The sequence below is a fragment of the Sorex araneus genome, chromosome X, assembly GCF_027595985.1.
Source record: "Sorex araneus isolate mSorAra2 chromosome X, mSorAra2.pri, whole genome shotgun sequence".
Lineage (NCBI taxonomy): Eukaryota > Metazoa > Chordata > Mammalia > Eulipotyphla > Soricidae > Sorex > Sorex araneus.
In genome coordinates this window covers 191,035,738-191,054,271 of record NC_073313.1, presented here as the reverse complement: position 1 = coordinate 191,054,271, position 18,534 = coordinate 191,035,738, and the positions used below count along the sequence as shown (strand labels likewise).

General features: G+C 36.7%; 1 protein-coding gene across 1 annotated transcript in view; it reads right to left on the bottom strand.

The window, feature by feature from the left end:
• Nucleotides 1-18,534, bottom strand: part of GALNT5 (polypeptide N-acetylgalactosaminyltransferase 5) — a 47,940-nt gene that overhangs the window by 252 nt on the left and 29,154 nt on the right. The window contains exons 5-9 of the mRNA XM_055123080.1: nucleotides 18,117-18,236; nucleotides 14,644-14,761; nucleotides 11,998-12,321; nucleotides 7,772-7,852; nucleotides 5,089-5,250 (exon numbers count right to left, since the gene is read on the bottom strand). Of these exons, the coding sequence (XP_054979055.1) occupies nucleotides 5,089-5,250; nucleotides 7,772-7,852; nucleotides 11,998-12,321; nucleotides 14,644-14,761; nucleotides 18,117-18,236 (805 nt within the window). The remainder of the gene's footprint in view (nucleotides 1-5,088; nucleotides 5,251-7,771; nucleotides 7,853-11,997; nucleotides 12,322-14,643; nucleotides 14,762-18,116; nucleotides 18,237-18,534) is intronic.

Genomic DNA, 18,534 nt, shown 5'->3' with positions numbered 1-18,534 from the left:
CTAAATTCTTCTTGGTCTGTAAACTACAAGACTCTAAAATTCTCAAAAAACCATAGATGGATTTTCTATCAATTCAGTTAACAATAATATCATTTAAAGAAAATAATTCTAGAAAAAATTTCTATATTTAACAAGTGGTGGCTCCCTTACCAATAGTGGGAAAGAAAAAATACATATCACAAACAAAAAATGTAAATTGGTTAACTTTTTAATTAAGTCCATATGTTATATATTTAATTTTTTTTTCTTCTTGGGTCACATCCAGCGATGCTCAGAGGTTACTCCTGGCTCTGCACTCAGAAATTACTCCTGGCATTGCTTAGAGGACCATCTAGGATGCCAGGGATCGAAGGCGGTAGGCTTTGTGAGAGGCAAACTCCCTACCTGCTGCACTGTCACTCTGGCCCCTTCAGTCCACATTTTATAATGTAAAGTTAGAATACAACTGTCTGTCATCCCATCTGTCTCGATTTTGTTTGAGTGGGCACCAGTAACATCTCTCATTGTGAGACTTATTGTTACTGTCTTTGGCATATCCAATACGCCATGGGTAGCTTGCCAGGCTCTGCCGCGCCGACTAGATACTTTCGGTAGCTTTTTGGGCTCACGGAGAGGGGCGGAGGAATCGAACTCGGGTCGGCCGCGTGAAAGTCGAACGCCCAACCACTGTGCTATCGCGGCCAACCCAGAATACAACGTGATGAATATTATTTTCCAGTAGGAAACTCACTATGGCAAGGGTGGCGGGGAGAGGAAGATGGGGATGAAGACCACTGGGACAATGGTGGGAGGAATGGACACTCAAGTGAAGGGAGGTGCTGGAATGTTTTATGTATGAAAACCCTATAATTAAAAGAATGACTGATGGTGCCTAAAATGAAATAAAACTTAATTTAAAAATTTACTATTCTATTTTACTCTACCACAATTTATGGTTACATATCATTTCTGATGCAATTAGAAAAAAAAGTCAAGGTTCAGGGTGGCTTATTGCTGCTTAATATTTATTTGAATATTTTAGAAAAATACTATTAGTCATATAATATTTTCAGTAGTTTTATAATTTTTGATCATATCCAGCTGTGTTCGCATTATATTATCTAATTTTACACTTCAAAAAAACTTAATCAGAAAATAAATCAATAGGGGTAGAGTGATAGTACTGTGGGTAGGACATTTGCCTTGCACACGGCCAATCTGAGTTCAATCCCCGGCATCCCATATGGTCCCCAAGCCATGACAGGAGTAATTCCTGAGTGCAGAGCCAGGAGTAAACACTGAGTATAATTGGTTGTGACCCAAAAAGCAAAAAAAAAAAAAAAAAAAAAAAATTAAATAAATCAATCAATAGTACTATGAAAGAAATATAATATCCTGAGAAGAAAATCAGTTATTTGCATAATATTGCTGCAAATCTGTTCAAATACTTTATATATAGTTTATAACATGTTCAGATAATTTATATTTGTAATATATTATATCTGAATAGTTTGTCTTTTTTAATTTTGCTATTTTCTATGTTTGCTAATGTCCTTTTGAATATCTTAAATGTCTTTTTTTTTTTTTTCATTTTTCACTACTGGCAAGGCTCTGGATCCCATTTGCAAGGGAATAAAATCCCTGGCTATTGCATGCAAGGCAAACACCCTATTGTTATTCTGTCTTTGACCCCAGAGACATCTCCATTTAAAAAACCACAATTCAGAGCATCTAGGGAAAAGGTGAAGTAAGAACAACTTGTATAAGTATGTTCAGAAATACGGAATTTTGTCAACCAATTTTAATGTGAGTTACAATTGGTATCCAATGTCATTAGTCACTCTTCCTTTTCCCATTCCTTTAAGATCCAATGTTAAGGGAAAGACTTGTTTTTCATACCCTTAGTTACCTTTCCCCATGTGTGTGTGTGTGTGCGTGTGTGTGTGTGTGTGTGTGTGTGTGTGTGTGTGTAGTCTGTGTATGGGCGGGGATTGGACAACACCTCACAGTAGTCAGGGGCTCACTGCTCTTGGCTCATATTCCAAGATCATTCCTAACAGTGCTCAGGACATTATGCAGTGCTGGGGATCGAATAAAGGTCAGCTGTGAGCAGGGTAAATGCATAATTCCCTTGGGCCTCATTTTTTCTTTCTCTCTTTTTTTTTTGACAAAGATTTAAGTGATCTTAAAAATATTTAAGAATATAGTGGGTTTAGTATGAAAACTATCAAAAGACCAAAGAAAGAACAATTGTCAAGAACTTAAGTCCAGGGCCAGAGAGATAGGACAGGGGTTAAGTTGCTTTCCTTGCCTGTTTGATCCTCTGCACTGCATATGATTGCCCCAGTCCTTTCTAATATACACAGACAGAAGTAATCCCTGAGCACAGAGTCAGATTTGTGAACACAGAGCCCAGAGCACAGCTATATGTAGCCCCCCAAAACACACAAAACTATTTATATATGTATATGATATACATATATATATATTTCTATGACATCAGGCAACATGAAATCATGATGTGGAGATGGAACAGCTCTGTAACATGCTGCAAGGACAATGACACAAAATTGGGGTGGAGTTCTATATGCTTTGCCATTTAGGTTATCTTCGTGTTTCATTTTGTTTTGTTTTGTTGTGCTAGTGGTGACACCAGTAGCCCTAGTGAGGCTAATCTCTGCCTTGTGCTCTGGGGTTGCTTCTCTCCTGGTTGTTCCAGGGGCACCATTAAGTGTCCTTAATGGAATCCAGGATCCCTTTGTGCTATCAGTTGTATTTCCTTCCTTACATATTGGCCTATCCGTTAGAGGAACAAAATTTGGGTTAATAAAGAGTCATTAACTAATGAAAGTTCTTTTTTTTTTTTTTTGGTTTTTGGGTCACACCCGGTGATGCACAGGGGTTACTCCTGGCTCATGCACTCAGGAATTACTCCTGGTGGGGCTCAGGGGACCATATGGGATGCTGGGAATCGAACCCGGGTCGGCCGCGTGCAAGGCAAACGCCCTACCCGCTGTGCTATTACTCCAGCACCCAACTAATGAAAGTTTAAGTTCTTCATAGGGCTAATCCAGGTTGTAAATAAGCTCTGAATGATTTAAGGACCATCATCTCCTTTATATTTCCCACCAATCTGAAATCATTTCCAGGAAGAGATTCACCTCTGGAGATGAGAAATACATTCTCAGTCTCTTGCACTCATTCCCTCTGACAGAAACCCATGGTTAATGATCCAGAAGATAAAATATAAGTTAATGATAGAGATGTCTATACTTCTCAAATACTATGCAATGCAAAAGTAGCAGCTAATACATTAGGAATTGCTAATTTGCCCGAATATCTCAATAACTGATGCTCTATGCAGGATATTAGGTCCACTTAAGAGGGAAAAAATGTACAGAATAAACTGAAGCATAACAGCAAATATCAAAAGTGATGTTCTGGACTTAACTATGACCCTTATCTGAAGAAAAACCCACTTTGGGGTTCTTTTTGTTTTGGCCACTCCCAGTGGTGTTCAGTGGAGCTCACTCCTGACTATGTGCCCAAAGATCACCCTAGCAGGCTTAGGGGATGATATAGGGTCCTGGAAATCAAATTCAGGTTGTCTACGTGCAAGGCAAGCACTCGACCCATTTCACTATCGATCAGGCCCAGATAAAATATGTTTTGACAGGAATAGTCACTGACTTATATCAAAGGGAAAATATGGGATGAGAGAGAGAAAGAGAGATAGAGATAGAGAGAGAGAGAGAGAGAGAGAGAGAGAGAGAAAGAGAGAGAGTGTGTGTGTGTACAGGCGTTTAGACATCTAGTATGTGACTGACACCTGTATGATAATTGGCACCACATATTGCCCCGTCAACACTACTAGGAGTTACTCCAGAGCAAAGGTACATGAGTAAACCCTCCATCTTCCATGCCCCATAACAACTAAAGACTGGAAACTGTCAGGGTGGGCAGGGAAAGTGTGCTTACTTTGCGGCCAGCCCTGAGAAAAAGAATCATCTGGTGTCTACTTTTTAGTGAGATAGTAGAAAATCTGAAGTTGGCCTGAAATTATTCTTATACCTAAGATCTACATCAGCATGTGTGACTCTTGAATCCTATTAAAGTTGTCTACAGCTACATCACCCTGAATATGCCAGACTTTATCTAAATCCTCAAAATAGGACTGGGAAAATTGGCTGAGACTTTGAGACTGAATAGGACATAATAAGGGTGTTCAGATGAATATTAGAAATCGAATCTCTGGCAAGACATGCCAAGCATGAGTGAGAATACTCATGTCATAACTAGTTCCAACCTGTCAATGTGAGGTAGGAAGAAACAGAAATATGAGGTAGGATGGAAAAGAAACAATTCACTCCTATTAATTGGAGGGAGCTGCCTTTAGCACTCTTGAGATCCCAGGTGTCTGAAAATCAGAGGGTATGAGAGACAGTATCTCTGAAAAAAAGGGAGGCTGAATTAGGAACCAAAATAATACAAAAATGCATGGCTTTCCTTATGTATTCTTCATATAAGCTCTTTTGATAATGATAAGAAGCAGTTCTAGTCTATTAGTCTTAGTATTGATTTGTTAACTTCCTTTTACTAAATTGGCTAATGGCATGTGACATTTTGAGGGATAGAAGGAGTGGGCTTGGACAACATTATGTATGCATGCTTTATATGCTCAGAGTGATTTCTAGGTCTATGCTCAGAAGTGACTCCTGGGGTACTGTGGGAATATATGTGATATTTGGTGACGAAACTGGTGGGTGGCATGTAAGGCAAGCATCTTATCCCCCGTACTATCTCTCTAGCCAAGGCAAATGACTTTCAGGAACAAAGATGATGAGAGCATTATAACCAAAAGAACTTGGTAGCTTTTATTAGAAAACAAAAACTCAAAAATAAGAAATAAACTATGTGACAATTAAAAAAAAAAACTTGACCATTTCCCATGAAACCTCCTCATCACTCCTTCCTGAGCTTTTATACTACCTCTATTGTCAGAAAAGCACTTAAAGCTTCTGATTTAGGTTGTTGACAGATAAAGATATAACCTCCCATTGAATTGAAAGTTGGATTGTGATAAAGAATAGGTACCAACAGTTTGCTTACCAGTCCTGGAAGAGAGACTGATGTTGATTTATGTAGCCATTTTAGTCCTTTGTTTCTGTTATCACAAGGGTGCAGCCCCAGGGCACCCTTATCAGGAATGGGAGCTAAGCACCATTCTCCATGCTTAATAAGTTTTAACCAAGTATAATTAAATTGTTGAAGCTGTGAGAGAAACAAACAATAAGAAGGTCAATTCAAGCAGCAAACTCCAGCAGGGGTTTTGCCAAACATTTTTAAACAATGGTTACAAATATAGACACTCTAGTCAGATTTGATATTCAAATCCTTGTTCTTCACTTTCATTTTGGTAGCATAGCAGTTATTAATTCTGTCTAATCTCTCTTTTTTAAAAAAATTTAGATGTGCATCTCAGTAGCATTGGAGTGAGTTGGAATAATGACAGGCAAATGTTTAGTACACAGTAAGCCTTCAATATGTTAGTTGCAAACATAAAAATGATTTAGTACATTCAGAATACAGCTGCATATGGATAGTATTTCAGGTTTTATGATATTTGATAATTCTACCACTGATGTATTGGATCACTCAACCCACTAGATGATTAAGCTATTTTGACTATGAGTGTCAAGCCATGGTCCTAACTTATCCGGAGGGAAAGTGAGGGAGACCAGAAATCATTATGCTTCATTAGTTAGGTAGATTCCTAGATTTCTTTATGGTATTTTTATACAAATTAAAAGCAAATCTTTCTTTGCTGGGACCTATAAATTCAGTGCTATAAGCATGAAGCCATGAGTTTAATCACTTAAACCCAAATATGGGCCTGGCAGCTCTGCTCTCTGGGAATCTTGGCTCTAAAATTAAATGGGCATTTTATGTTTCATAAAAAACTGTTGCTGTGTGAGTACCACAAAGGAAGGATGGAATCCTTGGTAGTACCACAACTCAAAAGGTGTCTGAGCACCATGGTCAGGAATACAACTCCTAAGCTTGTATGTACACACCATTGTTATTCCTGGTGAGCATTGAAAGAGGTGTGCAAGTACCACAGTCAAGCCTGTGTGACCTATCTCATCACAAAAGCAATGGCAACAAAGCGGAGGGGAAGGGTGTGTGCAGAGGAGCTGAGAAGAACTTTCTCAGTGCATCACCCTTGTGTTATTATCTTCCAATTCGTAGGAACTGCTTTGGAGAAGCTTAGTCTGGGGGAGTCACTCAGTGTCCAAAATACCAATTAAGGTATTACTGTATCACTGTCATCCCATTGTTCATCAATTTACTCGAGTGGGTGCCAGTAATGTCTCCATTCACCCAGTCCTGAGATTTTAGCAACTTCTCCTTACTCGTCTTTCCCAACAATTGGAGGCTTCTTTCAGGGTCAGGGTAATGAGACATGTTATTGCTACTGTTTTTGACATATTGAATATGCCACAGGGAGCTTGCCAGGCTCTGCCATGCAGGCAGGATACTCTCGGTAGCTTGCTGGGCTCTCTGAGAGGAGCATATATATATGTATTTCCCTCTATGATGATGTGCAGTTTCCAGGAATATGTTCACTCATGCATGAGGCTTGGCCGGAGTATGTGGAAAGTTGCCTGGAGTGTGGCAGCTGTTTGGTAGTGGAGGTCGGCTGCCAGGGCTGGGTCCCTTGGAAGGGCTCTCACCAATTAAGGTGAAGAAACTTAAATTCCAGTTCTTAAAACATTTTTTTCTCCAGTTGTTTATAAGTTTATGCAATCTTTCTGGTCACTTTACTCAAAATTTCTGAGTCTATAGGAACTTTGCTGTTTTGCACTAATGTAAGCATGTTAGAAACAAAATAGAGAACTGGTAAAAATCTCTGTGAATTCTCTTACCAGAGAAACCAATTACAATATCATGAAATTTATCTTGGCTCACTTAGAAAGTCTTAATGTTCAACCTAAACAATGAAATATATATATTATCATGGCATGGAGAGTGAAGTGCCATTATTAGGAGCTCATCTTCAATACTGTTTTGATTGTTTTTGTACCACTCATGACAGTGCTCAGGGCTTCTTCCTGCCTTTGTGTTTTGGGATCACTCCATATGGGGTTGGGGGACAATATTCAGTCCTGGGAATGCTACCCACATCAACTGCATACAATGCACTGTTATCCTGGGCTGGAGTGATAGCACAGCGGTAAGGCGTTTGCCTTGCAGGCAGCCGACCTGAGTTTGATTACTCTGCCCCTCTCAGAGAGCCAGCAAGCTATCGAGAGTATCTTGCCCACACAGCAGAGCCTGGCAAGCTACCTGTGGCATATTTGATATGCCAAAAACAGTAACAATAAGTCTCAAAATGGAGACGTTATTGGTGCCCACTCGAGGAAATTGATGAGCAACGGGATGACAGTGACCTGTTATCCTATCTCTCAGTCAGGCCTATGACATTCAGTGTTATAGAGTGTTATTTGTTTTCCCTAAGTCAGAACTGAATCCCCAGGGGATGGAAGACTCATACTGACATCTTTACTCTCTGACACTATTTTATATTTATGTGGACCTTTTTCACTAATCTTACAATTACTTAGCAACTTAAAAGTTCATTAGGCAAAAGTGAATTTCTTAAATGGGTAGCATATGTGTGTGTGTATATATATGTGTGTATATATACATATATATACTACATATATAAACTACACCTGAACTAATGATTAATTTCTTGTACACATACAGAGAAAACCCAAATTCATCATACCTGTTTGCTCCCATCACAGTCTTCCAGAATGGCTGTAGAGTTTTCAATAGCAATGCATTTTCCCAAGGCGACATTAATAAGCTAGAAAGCAAAGTGTAAAATATACATTTAAAATATTTTTATGTAGAATAAGACATGCACACACAATCAGAAAGCACAGAATATAGAACTCTAATAAGGTTAAAAGATAGTTAAGTTAATAGCTTAGCATTACTTAGCACTATACGATTTTATTGGTTGTTATCTCTAACAGAGACATAATGTAATCTTGCTAAAGTACAGCTTCAATCTGTCAATCTAGCCTGTGATTCAGCCATAGAGCCAACAACAAAAGCTTTTAATTAACCCTTGCCTGGAATATTGAATTGGGAAGAGCAAAAAGTGGCATAAAAGGTATTTATTTTCTTGTCTCAAGTTTGATCTGTATATTAAAAGTCAATGCACATACTTTGAATTTAATCAAACCAACAGTTACTGACTTGTTCTCTGGCTGACCCCTCCAAGCTATTTGACTGCTTTGGCACTGAATCATAGATAAATTGAGTCTTTTAAAGAACAGCAGATTCCAGCTGATTCCCTGTCAGAATCTTCCTAATGACTCAGGCAAACTACTATTCATTATAGGAAAGTCACCAATGCTAACGCTAAGCCAATTTTAAAGGCACTTTCTGGCAGCCCCCCAGGTTTTTAATGGATCTGTAGGGTCAAATATGGAGGCAAATTTCTATAAGACACCATTTAATTCAGAAAAATGCTGATTCCCATTCCCTTTTCTGACATTGTGGACCAGGCTAAGGAAATGGTGGATTAATAGTGCAACTTAGACTTCTTAGAGTCTACAAGAGCTGTGTAGAGAGAGCCCTGAACTGGGAGGTATTGAAGTCTTTGTTGCCAGGGATGCTACATGTGGTCCTTCTTAGTCCATGGCTTCTCATCCAGAGCACCAACTCTGGAGTGTTTTACATTGCAGACTGCACAGCATACAGCCCTACAAGACTACAGCAGGTGCTGAGTGGGCTGGCCCTCACTTTCACACACAGAAAGTAAAAGTCATCTTCAAGAACCAGTAAACAGAGGTTGGGGCAGGAACCTCACCTAAATTAAGGAGGGCAACGGTAAACATTGATTAGCGGGGAACTTAATTCCTTATGAGGACAAGAGAAAAATTAGGTATAAGGAAGTCATTGTTGGAACTGATGTCTTCCAAAAGAAGAAGAAAACAAGTTAGACTCATTGAAATGGGCTACTGGGGAAAACAGTTTACTTAAGCATAGGGAATAGGGACATGGTTTCTCCTACAAAAATTAGAAAACTTTTAGATGCAAGTTTGTACTACTTAAGTTGGATAAAGAAACTTCATAGGCTGGACTGGAGCAATAGCACAGCAGGTAGGGCTTGCACGTGACCGACCCGGGTTCGATTCCCATCATCCCATATGGTCCCCCGAACATCACCAAGAGTAATTCCTGAGTGCAGAGCCAGGAGTAACCCCTGTACATCGCCGGGTGTGACCCAAAAACAAAGCAAAAAAAAAAAAAAAGAAACTTCATAAGCCACAGGCAAACAATGAAGCGAAAATAGATAGAACTAGTTATCTGGCATAGAAAATTATTCTAGAAGAGAATCTTTCAGAAATTCTCCAACAAAGTCATAAAATATAAAATGACAACAACCATGACAACTATGGGAAGAGACAATTTACCATTAGTCAATGGGGTCCATCAAGAATACAGAGGCAGACCAAACCTCCATAGAATTTAGAGAACAGAATTAATAGACAGGTATAAAGTTAGAATAATCCTAGAGTTTAAAGACAGAAAATAGTGTTTCATTATTTTCTGCATATTAATAATAGGTATTAATTCCTTTATTTGTGAATTTTTAAAAAATATTGTTTTCCCAATGGTTTGGAAAATTCTGATTTCAATAGTCCAGAATATTGCCTTACCCAGAAAGTTGTCCACATATTATCAAAGAATAATAACATAGGCTGTCAGCTATTTGATAATAGCTTAATCCCTCATGAATACATGCTATTTGTGAATTTCTTTTATTACTTTAAAATATTTTGGGTTTAATTAGAAATGCTTTGTTCTCATTAAAATAAAACATTCACTGGATTTAAATTCCTAAGTGCATAGTTTGAAAGAAGGGAAAGTGTAGATGAATAATAAAAAGTTATAGTTAATATTTTTAGAATTTTTAAAGAATATTTATAAAATAATTAATTTTAAGATTAATTAAGGGTAATCATAAAATTAATATTAAACTAGAGAAAGGTCTTATTTTCAAGAAAAAAGGTAAATAATGCTCCCTACTGGTTGCTTTTGTGAATAACATCTTTTTTAAAATTTGTATAAGAAAGGCGACAATGAAGAAATAGAAAGAATTTGTTAAAATAATTTTCTAAGATATTTTCTGAACATTGACGATATTTAATTCAGATAAAGAAGATGGTTGTTTTAGTTCAAGAACTCTTAAAAATGTCCTTGTAAGTTTTAAAATTTAGCATTGCGAGGCATCAAAAGATAGTTTTCTAGTTCCCTCTAGTGACAAAAATTCAGTAATGCATTTGCTAACACTGTTAGGAGAAGGAAAAAATTACTATGAGTTACAATGGTGATTTTTTACTTCCTTTTTTCTTTTTCCTGTTCAAGAAATAGAACTAAAAAGGTAAACTTATTTGATGAATATATTGCTTAAACGTTTGTAAATCCAAAGTGAAATTCTGACTGTTGACTTACCTAAAATAAAACACCAGGTTGAATTATTTGGTTCCAACATCACTACTATTCTACACTGATTGTCATTTTATAATTCATTTGGTTACATGCACTTATGTTTGTCAGATGACTATGATAAAAGTAGAGTGCTTTTTCATACCAGGTTCCTCTCCTCACACTCTTCTGTGTTCCATAGCATCATCACAAGAACAGAATCTCTAAGTTTTTGTTTTTAGGAGATTTGTTAAGCAAAGAGTGGTAGGTTTGCACAATCCACTTCCTTGATGGAATGATAAAAAACTTGGCCAAAAAGAGCAGATTTACTCATAGTCAGGTGTGAGCACCTTTTAAATTAAAAAAAATTTTTTTTGAAAGAAAAAGACTGGTAAGAGTCTATTCCCATCACTATTTCTCTGTCTCTCTTTTCTTTCTCTCTCCCACTCTCTCTTTCTTCCCATAATGATTGAGAAATGAAACAACAAAAGAGATTTTTAAAAAAATCTCCCAGGAAAGAATATCAGCACAAGGCTTGCTAAACCATCTCTGAAGCCCTTTTCTGGGAACTGTCCTCATGTGTGACCTCCTCTTCAAATAAAGCCTCATTCCTCGAATGGGTAAAAAGTGACCTTCATGCAGATTCTCCTCTTTCCTGATTTTTCTCTCTTACTTTTGTACACTTTCTAATTAGCTTGGTTTATTCCTTTCTAGCATGTTATTCTTTCTCCTAAAATTAAATTTTCTTTTTAATTGTCTGACAATTTCTGTTATTTTCATTCTCTCTTGTTACAGTTTAACAAAAGATACATGATAAAATCATTGCCATTCCATTGCTTAATGCTATTCAGTGACTTCACATTGTGATCAGAAACATGACTGTGTATGTATTCGAAGAAAAAGAGATAGAGAGGAAGAGAGAGATATTAAAAATAAAATTCTTACTTTGCCTGTGAGGATCTACATGGTTTAAACCATTCTTTGTTCCTTCACACACTAACCAATTCTTTTATTTCAAGTTCTTGAAAGAACTCCCTCTAATTCTCCTTTCTCTGTAACTTAATGGGTAAGTGTGGTTTGCTGACCTTGCCTGCAGTCCTATCCTGAAAGAGTACTGTTTACCCAGAGGAGTCGATCTCTGTCATCGTGGCCTCACTGAGAGGGATATTTAGGGAATACTTTTATTTTTTAAAACTTTTCACATTGTTGGTTATATCTTTTTTCCCTACTAAACTATTATCCCCCACAAATAAGGAATTAAGTCAACCTTTTTTAACATCCTATACTAAAATGCTGCCTGCTTTCTTTCTTGATAGCTATGGGCAGAACATCAGTGACCTTGGGACAGCAGCAATTTTACTTACATTTGATCCTCAACCATCTTTCATCCTTTCTTCCTGCATGGCTGGTTTATTTAAATTAATAATTCATTCTTTCATGCACATTCTTAATACATTTTTTGCATGTTGTTGTTAAGGAGTAAGACTTGAAATTACTTCTTAAACTTACCACACCACTAGCTTTCACAAGGGGTGCCTTTAAGTCAGGAAAAACATTCTCCAAGTACCACTTGAAGCTCTTGCATTTGAGTTTCTGCCGAAGTTCCCGTTGTTGCGTGAGGTTCCCGGCATCTGGCACATGATCTAAGAGGTGATCCCTGTGGCCGTAGAATAACTCTTTGTACTCATCAAGCCAAACCTCAGCGACCCGCACCAAGTTCCTCTCCACTGTCTTCACCGGGTCTTGGGGGAAGGAATATGGATTACCATCTCTGAATATGTGGCCCACTCGGGAGCAGGGAACAATCTCAACCTCACCACCACACATCCATACCTGGAACAGTGCATAAACACAATCATAAAGTGACTGTCCACATATTTGATTAAAAAAATAAACCTAATTAAAATTATAATTAAATAACACAAAATTGCCGAGAATTGTTCCCCTCCCTTTGAAGTAGGAGCTACGTAACTACTAATATGCTTCTGAATAGAAAATTTAACAGTTTATTTAGTTTAATGTATATTGTTGTGGTCTACTTAGAATCAATTAAATATACAATTCCTCCACATCTTACCGTGAGAATCATGTTTTCTAAAACAAAGCTTCACAAAATCCTAATATATAAAATATAAATGAATTCATATAGATTTCCTCCCTCCCTCCCTCCCTCCCTTCTCTTTCTTTCTTTCTTTCTTTCTTTCTTTCTTTCTTTCTTTCTTTCTTTCTTTCTTTCTTTCTTTCTTTCTTTCTTTCTTTCTTTCTTTCTTTCTTTCTATCTTTCTTTCTTTCTTTCTTTCTTTCTTGATACAATATATTTCTGGAATGTTTTTAAGCATATTAGGAATAGTTTAAGCATATTAGGAATAGAAGCATAATAGGGAAGGAAGAAAAGATTTCCTTCCTCCCTCCCTCCCTCCCTCCCTTCTCTTTCTTTCTTTCTTTCTTTCTTTCTTTCTTTCTTTCTTTCTTTCTTTCTTTCTTTCTTTCTTTCTTTCTTTCTTTCTTTCTTGATACAATATATTTCTGGAATGTTTTTAAGCATATTAGGAATAGTTTAAGCATATTAGGAATAGAAGCATAATAGGGAAGGAAGAAAAGATTTCCTTCCTTCCTCCCTCCCTCCCTCCCTCCCTCCCTCCCTCCCTCCCTTCCCTCTCTCTCTCTCTCTTTCTTTCTTTCTTTCTTTCTTTCTTTCTTTCTTTCTTTCTTTCTTTCTTTCTTTCTTTCTTTCTTTCTTTCTTTCTTTCCTTCTTTCTTTCCTTCTTTCTTTCCTTCTTTCTTTCCTTCTTTCTTTCCTTCTTTCTTTCCTTCTTTCTTTCCTTCTTTCTTTCCTTCTTTCTTTCCTTCTTTCTTTCCTTCTTTCTTTCCTTCTTTCTTTCCTTCTTTCCTTCTTTCTTTCCTTCTTTCTTTCCTTCTTTCTTTCCTTCTTTCTTTCTTTCTTTCTTTCTTTCTTTCTTTCTTTCTTTCTTTCTTTCTTTCTTTCTTTCTTTCTTTCTTTCTTTCTTTCTTTCTTTCTTTCTTTCTTTCTTTCCCTCCCTCCCTCCCTCCCTCCCTCTCTCTCTCTCTCTCTCTCTCTCTCTTTCTTTCCCTCCCTCCCTCTCTCTCTCTCTCTCTCTTTCTTTCTTTCTTTCTTTCTTTCTTTCTTTCTTTCTTTCTTTCTTTCTTTCACTTCCTCTTCAAACAACTTGGGAAGACCCACTGTGGGCCAATTTAAAACCATTCTTGATCAGGAGGTTGATGTAAAATCCTTTAAATAAATGACGCCCCATTCTATAGGAAAGAATTTTGATTTTTGGACATTATTGTTGAATGTTGCTGAGGCATTGTAGATGATAATCATTTTATAAGTACCCAGATTTGTTGGATATGCCTCAAGTTACTGCATTATGGCCTGTTTGAACTTTGTGTCAGGTGCTCTTCTCCATGACCCATCACTGAAAGATTCGACTATTCCTAATATGCTTAAAAACATTCCAGAAATATATTGTGTCATATATTAATTTCACAAAATTTATTCTGGCTGAATTGCAGAAAGTTACATCCCTTATGCTGAGGTTTATTTGGAACCTCATAAGCGGGGGTGGGGGAAAATGGCTGGGGGTTGGGGCTTTTGGCCATCCCTGGTGATGTTAAGGCCCCTACTCTTAGCTCTGTTCCTATGAATCATTCCTGGTGGTACCAAGTGATCCATATTTTATGCCTAAGACCAAACTGGGATTTACTACATGCAAGGCAGGGACCTTATCCTCTGTATTACCTTTCCTTCATGCCCCCCTCACTATTTTGTGGTGTAGGGTATTGAACCCTTGCATGCATGAAAGGCATAAAATGTACCACTAAGATGCATTCCCCTTTTCTCCCGTATTTAAATAAACAGTGCTGTAAATACTATTAAACTTTTATGAGGGCTATTGCTTCTCAAATTTAGCCTGTGATACGGAAACATTTATCCCCAGACTACAGTTTCTATGAAATTTTCTCACAGTGGCTGTATTGGTAAAAGAAATTTATTTACTCTAGTCCCACACTTACTTTTCAAGATATTTAGTAGTTTAATTAAATTTATTAGTCTGCCATTGGTTGGTTAACAAATTATAAAGTATATATATATATGTTTAATGTAAAGAGATTTTGAGAAATACTTGATAATACCTTGAATGAGAGCTCCATATTTTCTCCACCCCAAACATCAAGCCCAGGGTCATATGTTCCAAGTTCAAAGAAGTAATTTTTATCAATAGAAAATAATCCACCTGCCATGATGGGACACCTACAGAAAGAGAAGTTTCTTTAAAACATTTGTGTCTCACTGGAGATTGAATTTTGGAGTGGGTCTTAGATAAAACTATGTTGAGGTTTTGGATCATTCCAATATAGCTACCAACTGTGGTGTGGTAGGAGTTGTAGACAGCACAAAAATGACAAGTTTCCTGGTTCTTGGGGAAACATTTGATTAGCAAAAACTGAATGAAGATTCTTTTGTCCTTTAGTCTCTAAGATACACATATACACATGTATATATATATATATTTATATATGTATATATGTATGTGCATACATAATTATCTAATTATCAAACATATCTATATAACCAAAACCAAATACATATAGCTGAGACTAAATTTATACATATCACTGTCACTTTATCACTGTCATCCCACCATCAATTTGCTCAAGCGGGCACTAGTAATGTCTCCACTGTGAGATTTGTTGTTACTGTTTTTGGCATATCAAATACACCACAGTTAGCTTGCCAGGCTCTGCTATGCGGGTGAGATATTCTCGGTAGCTTGTCGGGCTCTCCAAGAGGGACGGAGGAATCAAACTCGGGTCGGCCACATACAAGGCAAATGCTCTCCCCACTGTGCTATCACTCCACCTCCATACACACAATATATACACCAATATATACATATACACACCATATCTATATATACACACCTATATATACATATATACATATACACCAATAAATATATAATCTAAACCAAATATATTATACACATATATAAACTAAAAATAAGTATATGCACATATTTACAAATATATATTTAGTTCTGAGGGTGTTACTTAGGTTGCTTAGGGTGTTACTCTTGGCTCTACGTTCCAAGTGTTCTGTTCCCAGTGGTGTTTGATGATCAGGGGTCCATGCAGTCCTGGGGATTGAACCCAGATCTACCATAAGTAAAATGTGTGCTCAGCCCTTTAAGCTATCTCTCTAGCCGTGAGTTTATATGTGTGTGCGTGTTTGTGTGTGTGTGTAAGGGGCATTGTAATCCTCTTCAGGAGCTCTGGGCACCTCACTAATGGGTCTTGGCCAATCAGGCTGGAGGTTTCAATACAAGGGGCCAGAGTATATTGATGCTCAGGGTACTGGAAATCAAATCCAAGAAGGGCATCTGCTTGGTACTTGGCCTAATACTTCTTTATTGTCTTCTGGCCACCTAAGATGCTATTTTAAACACTTACTTGGTGCTAAGGTTGTGTCAGATATTGTTGTTGTTAAGTATTTTATATGTATTAATTATACTTCTCAAAAGTCCAACAAGTATAAACTGTTAAGAAAAAAAGAAACTTTCCAATTATTAGCCAGTGAGGTACATTTGATATTGACAGTTAGGCTGGCTTTAATCAATGCTCCTATATGCCACACACAACTAAGTGTATCTTAGTTATAGACATACTTTACTGACAACTTGTTATGGTAAACACTTGTTATGATAAGCACTTCTTAAAATAATTTTATATCTCTTATTTGTTGCAATTTTCAACACAATCTGATTTGATTCTCTAAATAATCAAAGTTGATATTTCTGTAAGTCAATGTAAAATGAGGAAATAGACTAAAAAATGTCAAGTAATTGGGGAAGGGAACATGCAGAGGTGCTCACGGGATGCCTCAGACTATTCAGGAGTGAACTCTACTAGTAGTGCTGAGGGAACTGTATGTGTTGTCAGGGATTAAGCCAGCCTTGTCTGATGTACCATCTCTTTGCGTCAGAGAAGTGAAGTAAATTTTTAAAGCTAATACCACAATAAATAGTAGGGTTGAAATACAAATTCAGAGATTGATTCCTGAGACTTTGCCTCTTATTCATTAGGAAAGTTAGAATATACATAGAACCAGTAGGTAGACAAGGAGCTTACCACTAAGACAGCTGAAAGTGATTTGTGTTGAGAATCTCCTGTGGCTGGTATTTAGAGGACACAATACTAACAATAAAGATCTTCCTGTGCACACCTGTTCAGAATGTATGCTCTTACCAATATTACATTGACTATAATCTGAACTCAGCCACTGTGTTAACATATGTAAGTAAATATAAAAGGCAAAGACTGTGCTTAGATATAGTATTAGAACAGAAGTGTTAAATTCAGACAGACATGAATTTGAATCCCTATTTTTTCTTGATATCTTTGCTGGTAAAAATTTAACATTTGCTTCTGTAGTCCAAAATCATAAGGAAAAAAAAGCCCTAGTTCTTTAAAAGTGAAGGTAATATAAGATTAGGTGCTAATAGCTTATTTTACAATATGAGGGGATGGCTTCAATAGTAATTTTTAGAAAATTGATTATTTTTATTTGAAGCAATATAATTTACAATGCATATAAATGATAATGGTTCATGCACACAATGTTCTAAGACCACACTCTCCACCAGAATGTCCACTTGCCTTCACCATTGTCTGAGTCCCTGCCCAAGTCCTCCTTTCTATTCTGTCTTTTGCTAGCTTATAGCTGGGGGAAAATACATTAAATCTTAAGTCCCAACTTCCTCATCTCTCTATGGGGATATTGTCACCTTTCTCTTATGTTTATGGGGAGGGTTAATCACATAGTGCTTAAAGGTCAGAACTTCCACTTCACTTTTTATGACATTCAACTCAAAGGAGACTCACTCATGCTAAGGGATGAGGCATTATCTATGAGACCTAAATTCAGAAAAACCATGTTGCAATGGATGATCTCTGCTTGCTGGCTTGTGTTTGCTCAAGTTTCCTATCCAAGAGGACTCCTGTTATTCAGAGTGGAGTCAACTACATGATTGGTCCACAGAATTAGAGTACTGAGGAAGTATTAAGAAGTCTCTATTTAGACATTAGATCAAAATCATTTCTTTGATCTTGATTTCCTAGTAATAGAGCTCAACTTGTAAGACTATTCAGTTCCTTATCTATATCTTAATCCATTCACAGATTTTGGCACCCTTTCCAATTGAAAACATAGGATTTGACTCTTAAAGAAAAATCTAACAGTAGATATGATTATAATGATGTTTATTAGTATTATCTTCATTAAAGTTTACTCATTCAGGTTTTTAACATTATATGTATTTAATAGAATTAATGTCATATTCTACTAGTTTAGACTGTTAAGTTCCAGAGAATAGGAAAATTTTTAGTGACTTTCTGAATTCAGGGATGAATGGGGGTTCAAGTGACCCTTTCTAGACAACAAGTTTTGATAGTGGCAAATATATTTCTTAGGAAAACATTATTATATTTTTGCTTTTTGTTATTTATTGCACAAATTATAATTCATGATGTTCCGTTGAATGATATCTTTTTACACCTGAATAAAAAGATGCATAAGTGCTTCCTAGTCTTAAATTTTACACACTTACCTTATTATGTCTGTTTCTTTGATATTGTCTTTTGCAACAACATCTGGAGGAATTGTTCTCCAAGCAAAGTTCATAGGCCACACAAAGATCCCTCTCTGAAAGTTATTCACTGTCATGTAACTAATGTAGGAAAGAAAAAAAGTGTCTCCTGAGATTATACACATTTTTATATGCTTTACCAACTCAAAGTAATTTCTTGTTCAATTGAATGAAAAGGTGTTTTATATAGATGATTTTAAATCATCACAATTGTAAAAAGTAATGTTCAATGAAAATATTAAGTCCAGTATTTTCAATACTAATTGGCAGTCTGGAGTGCTTGCTTTAAACTTATATCTTTCTCTTAAGTATCCACTTTTGTGAATAAAATATTAATAACATATATTTTTGCAATATTTTTCATAAAGAGCAAACTAAA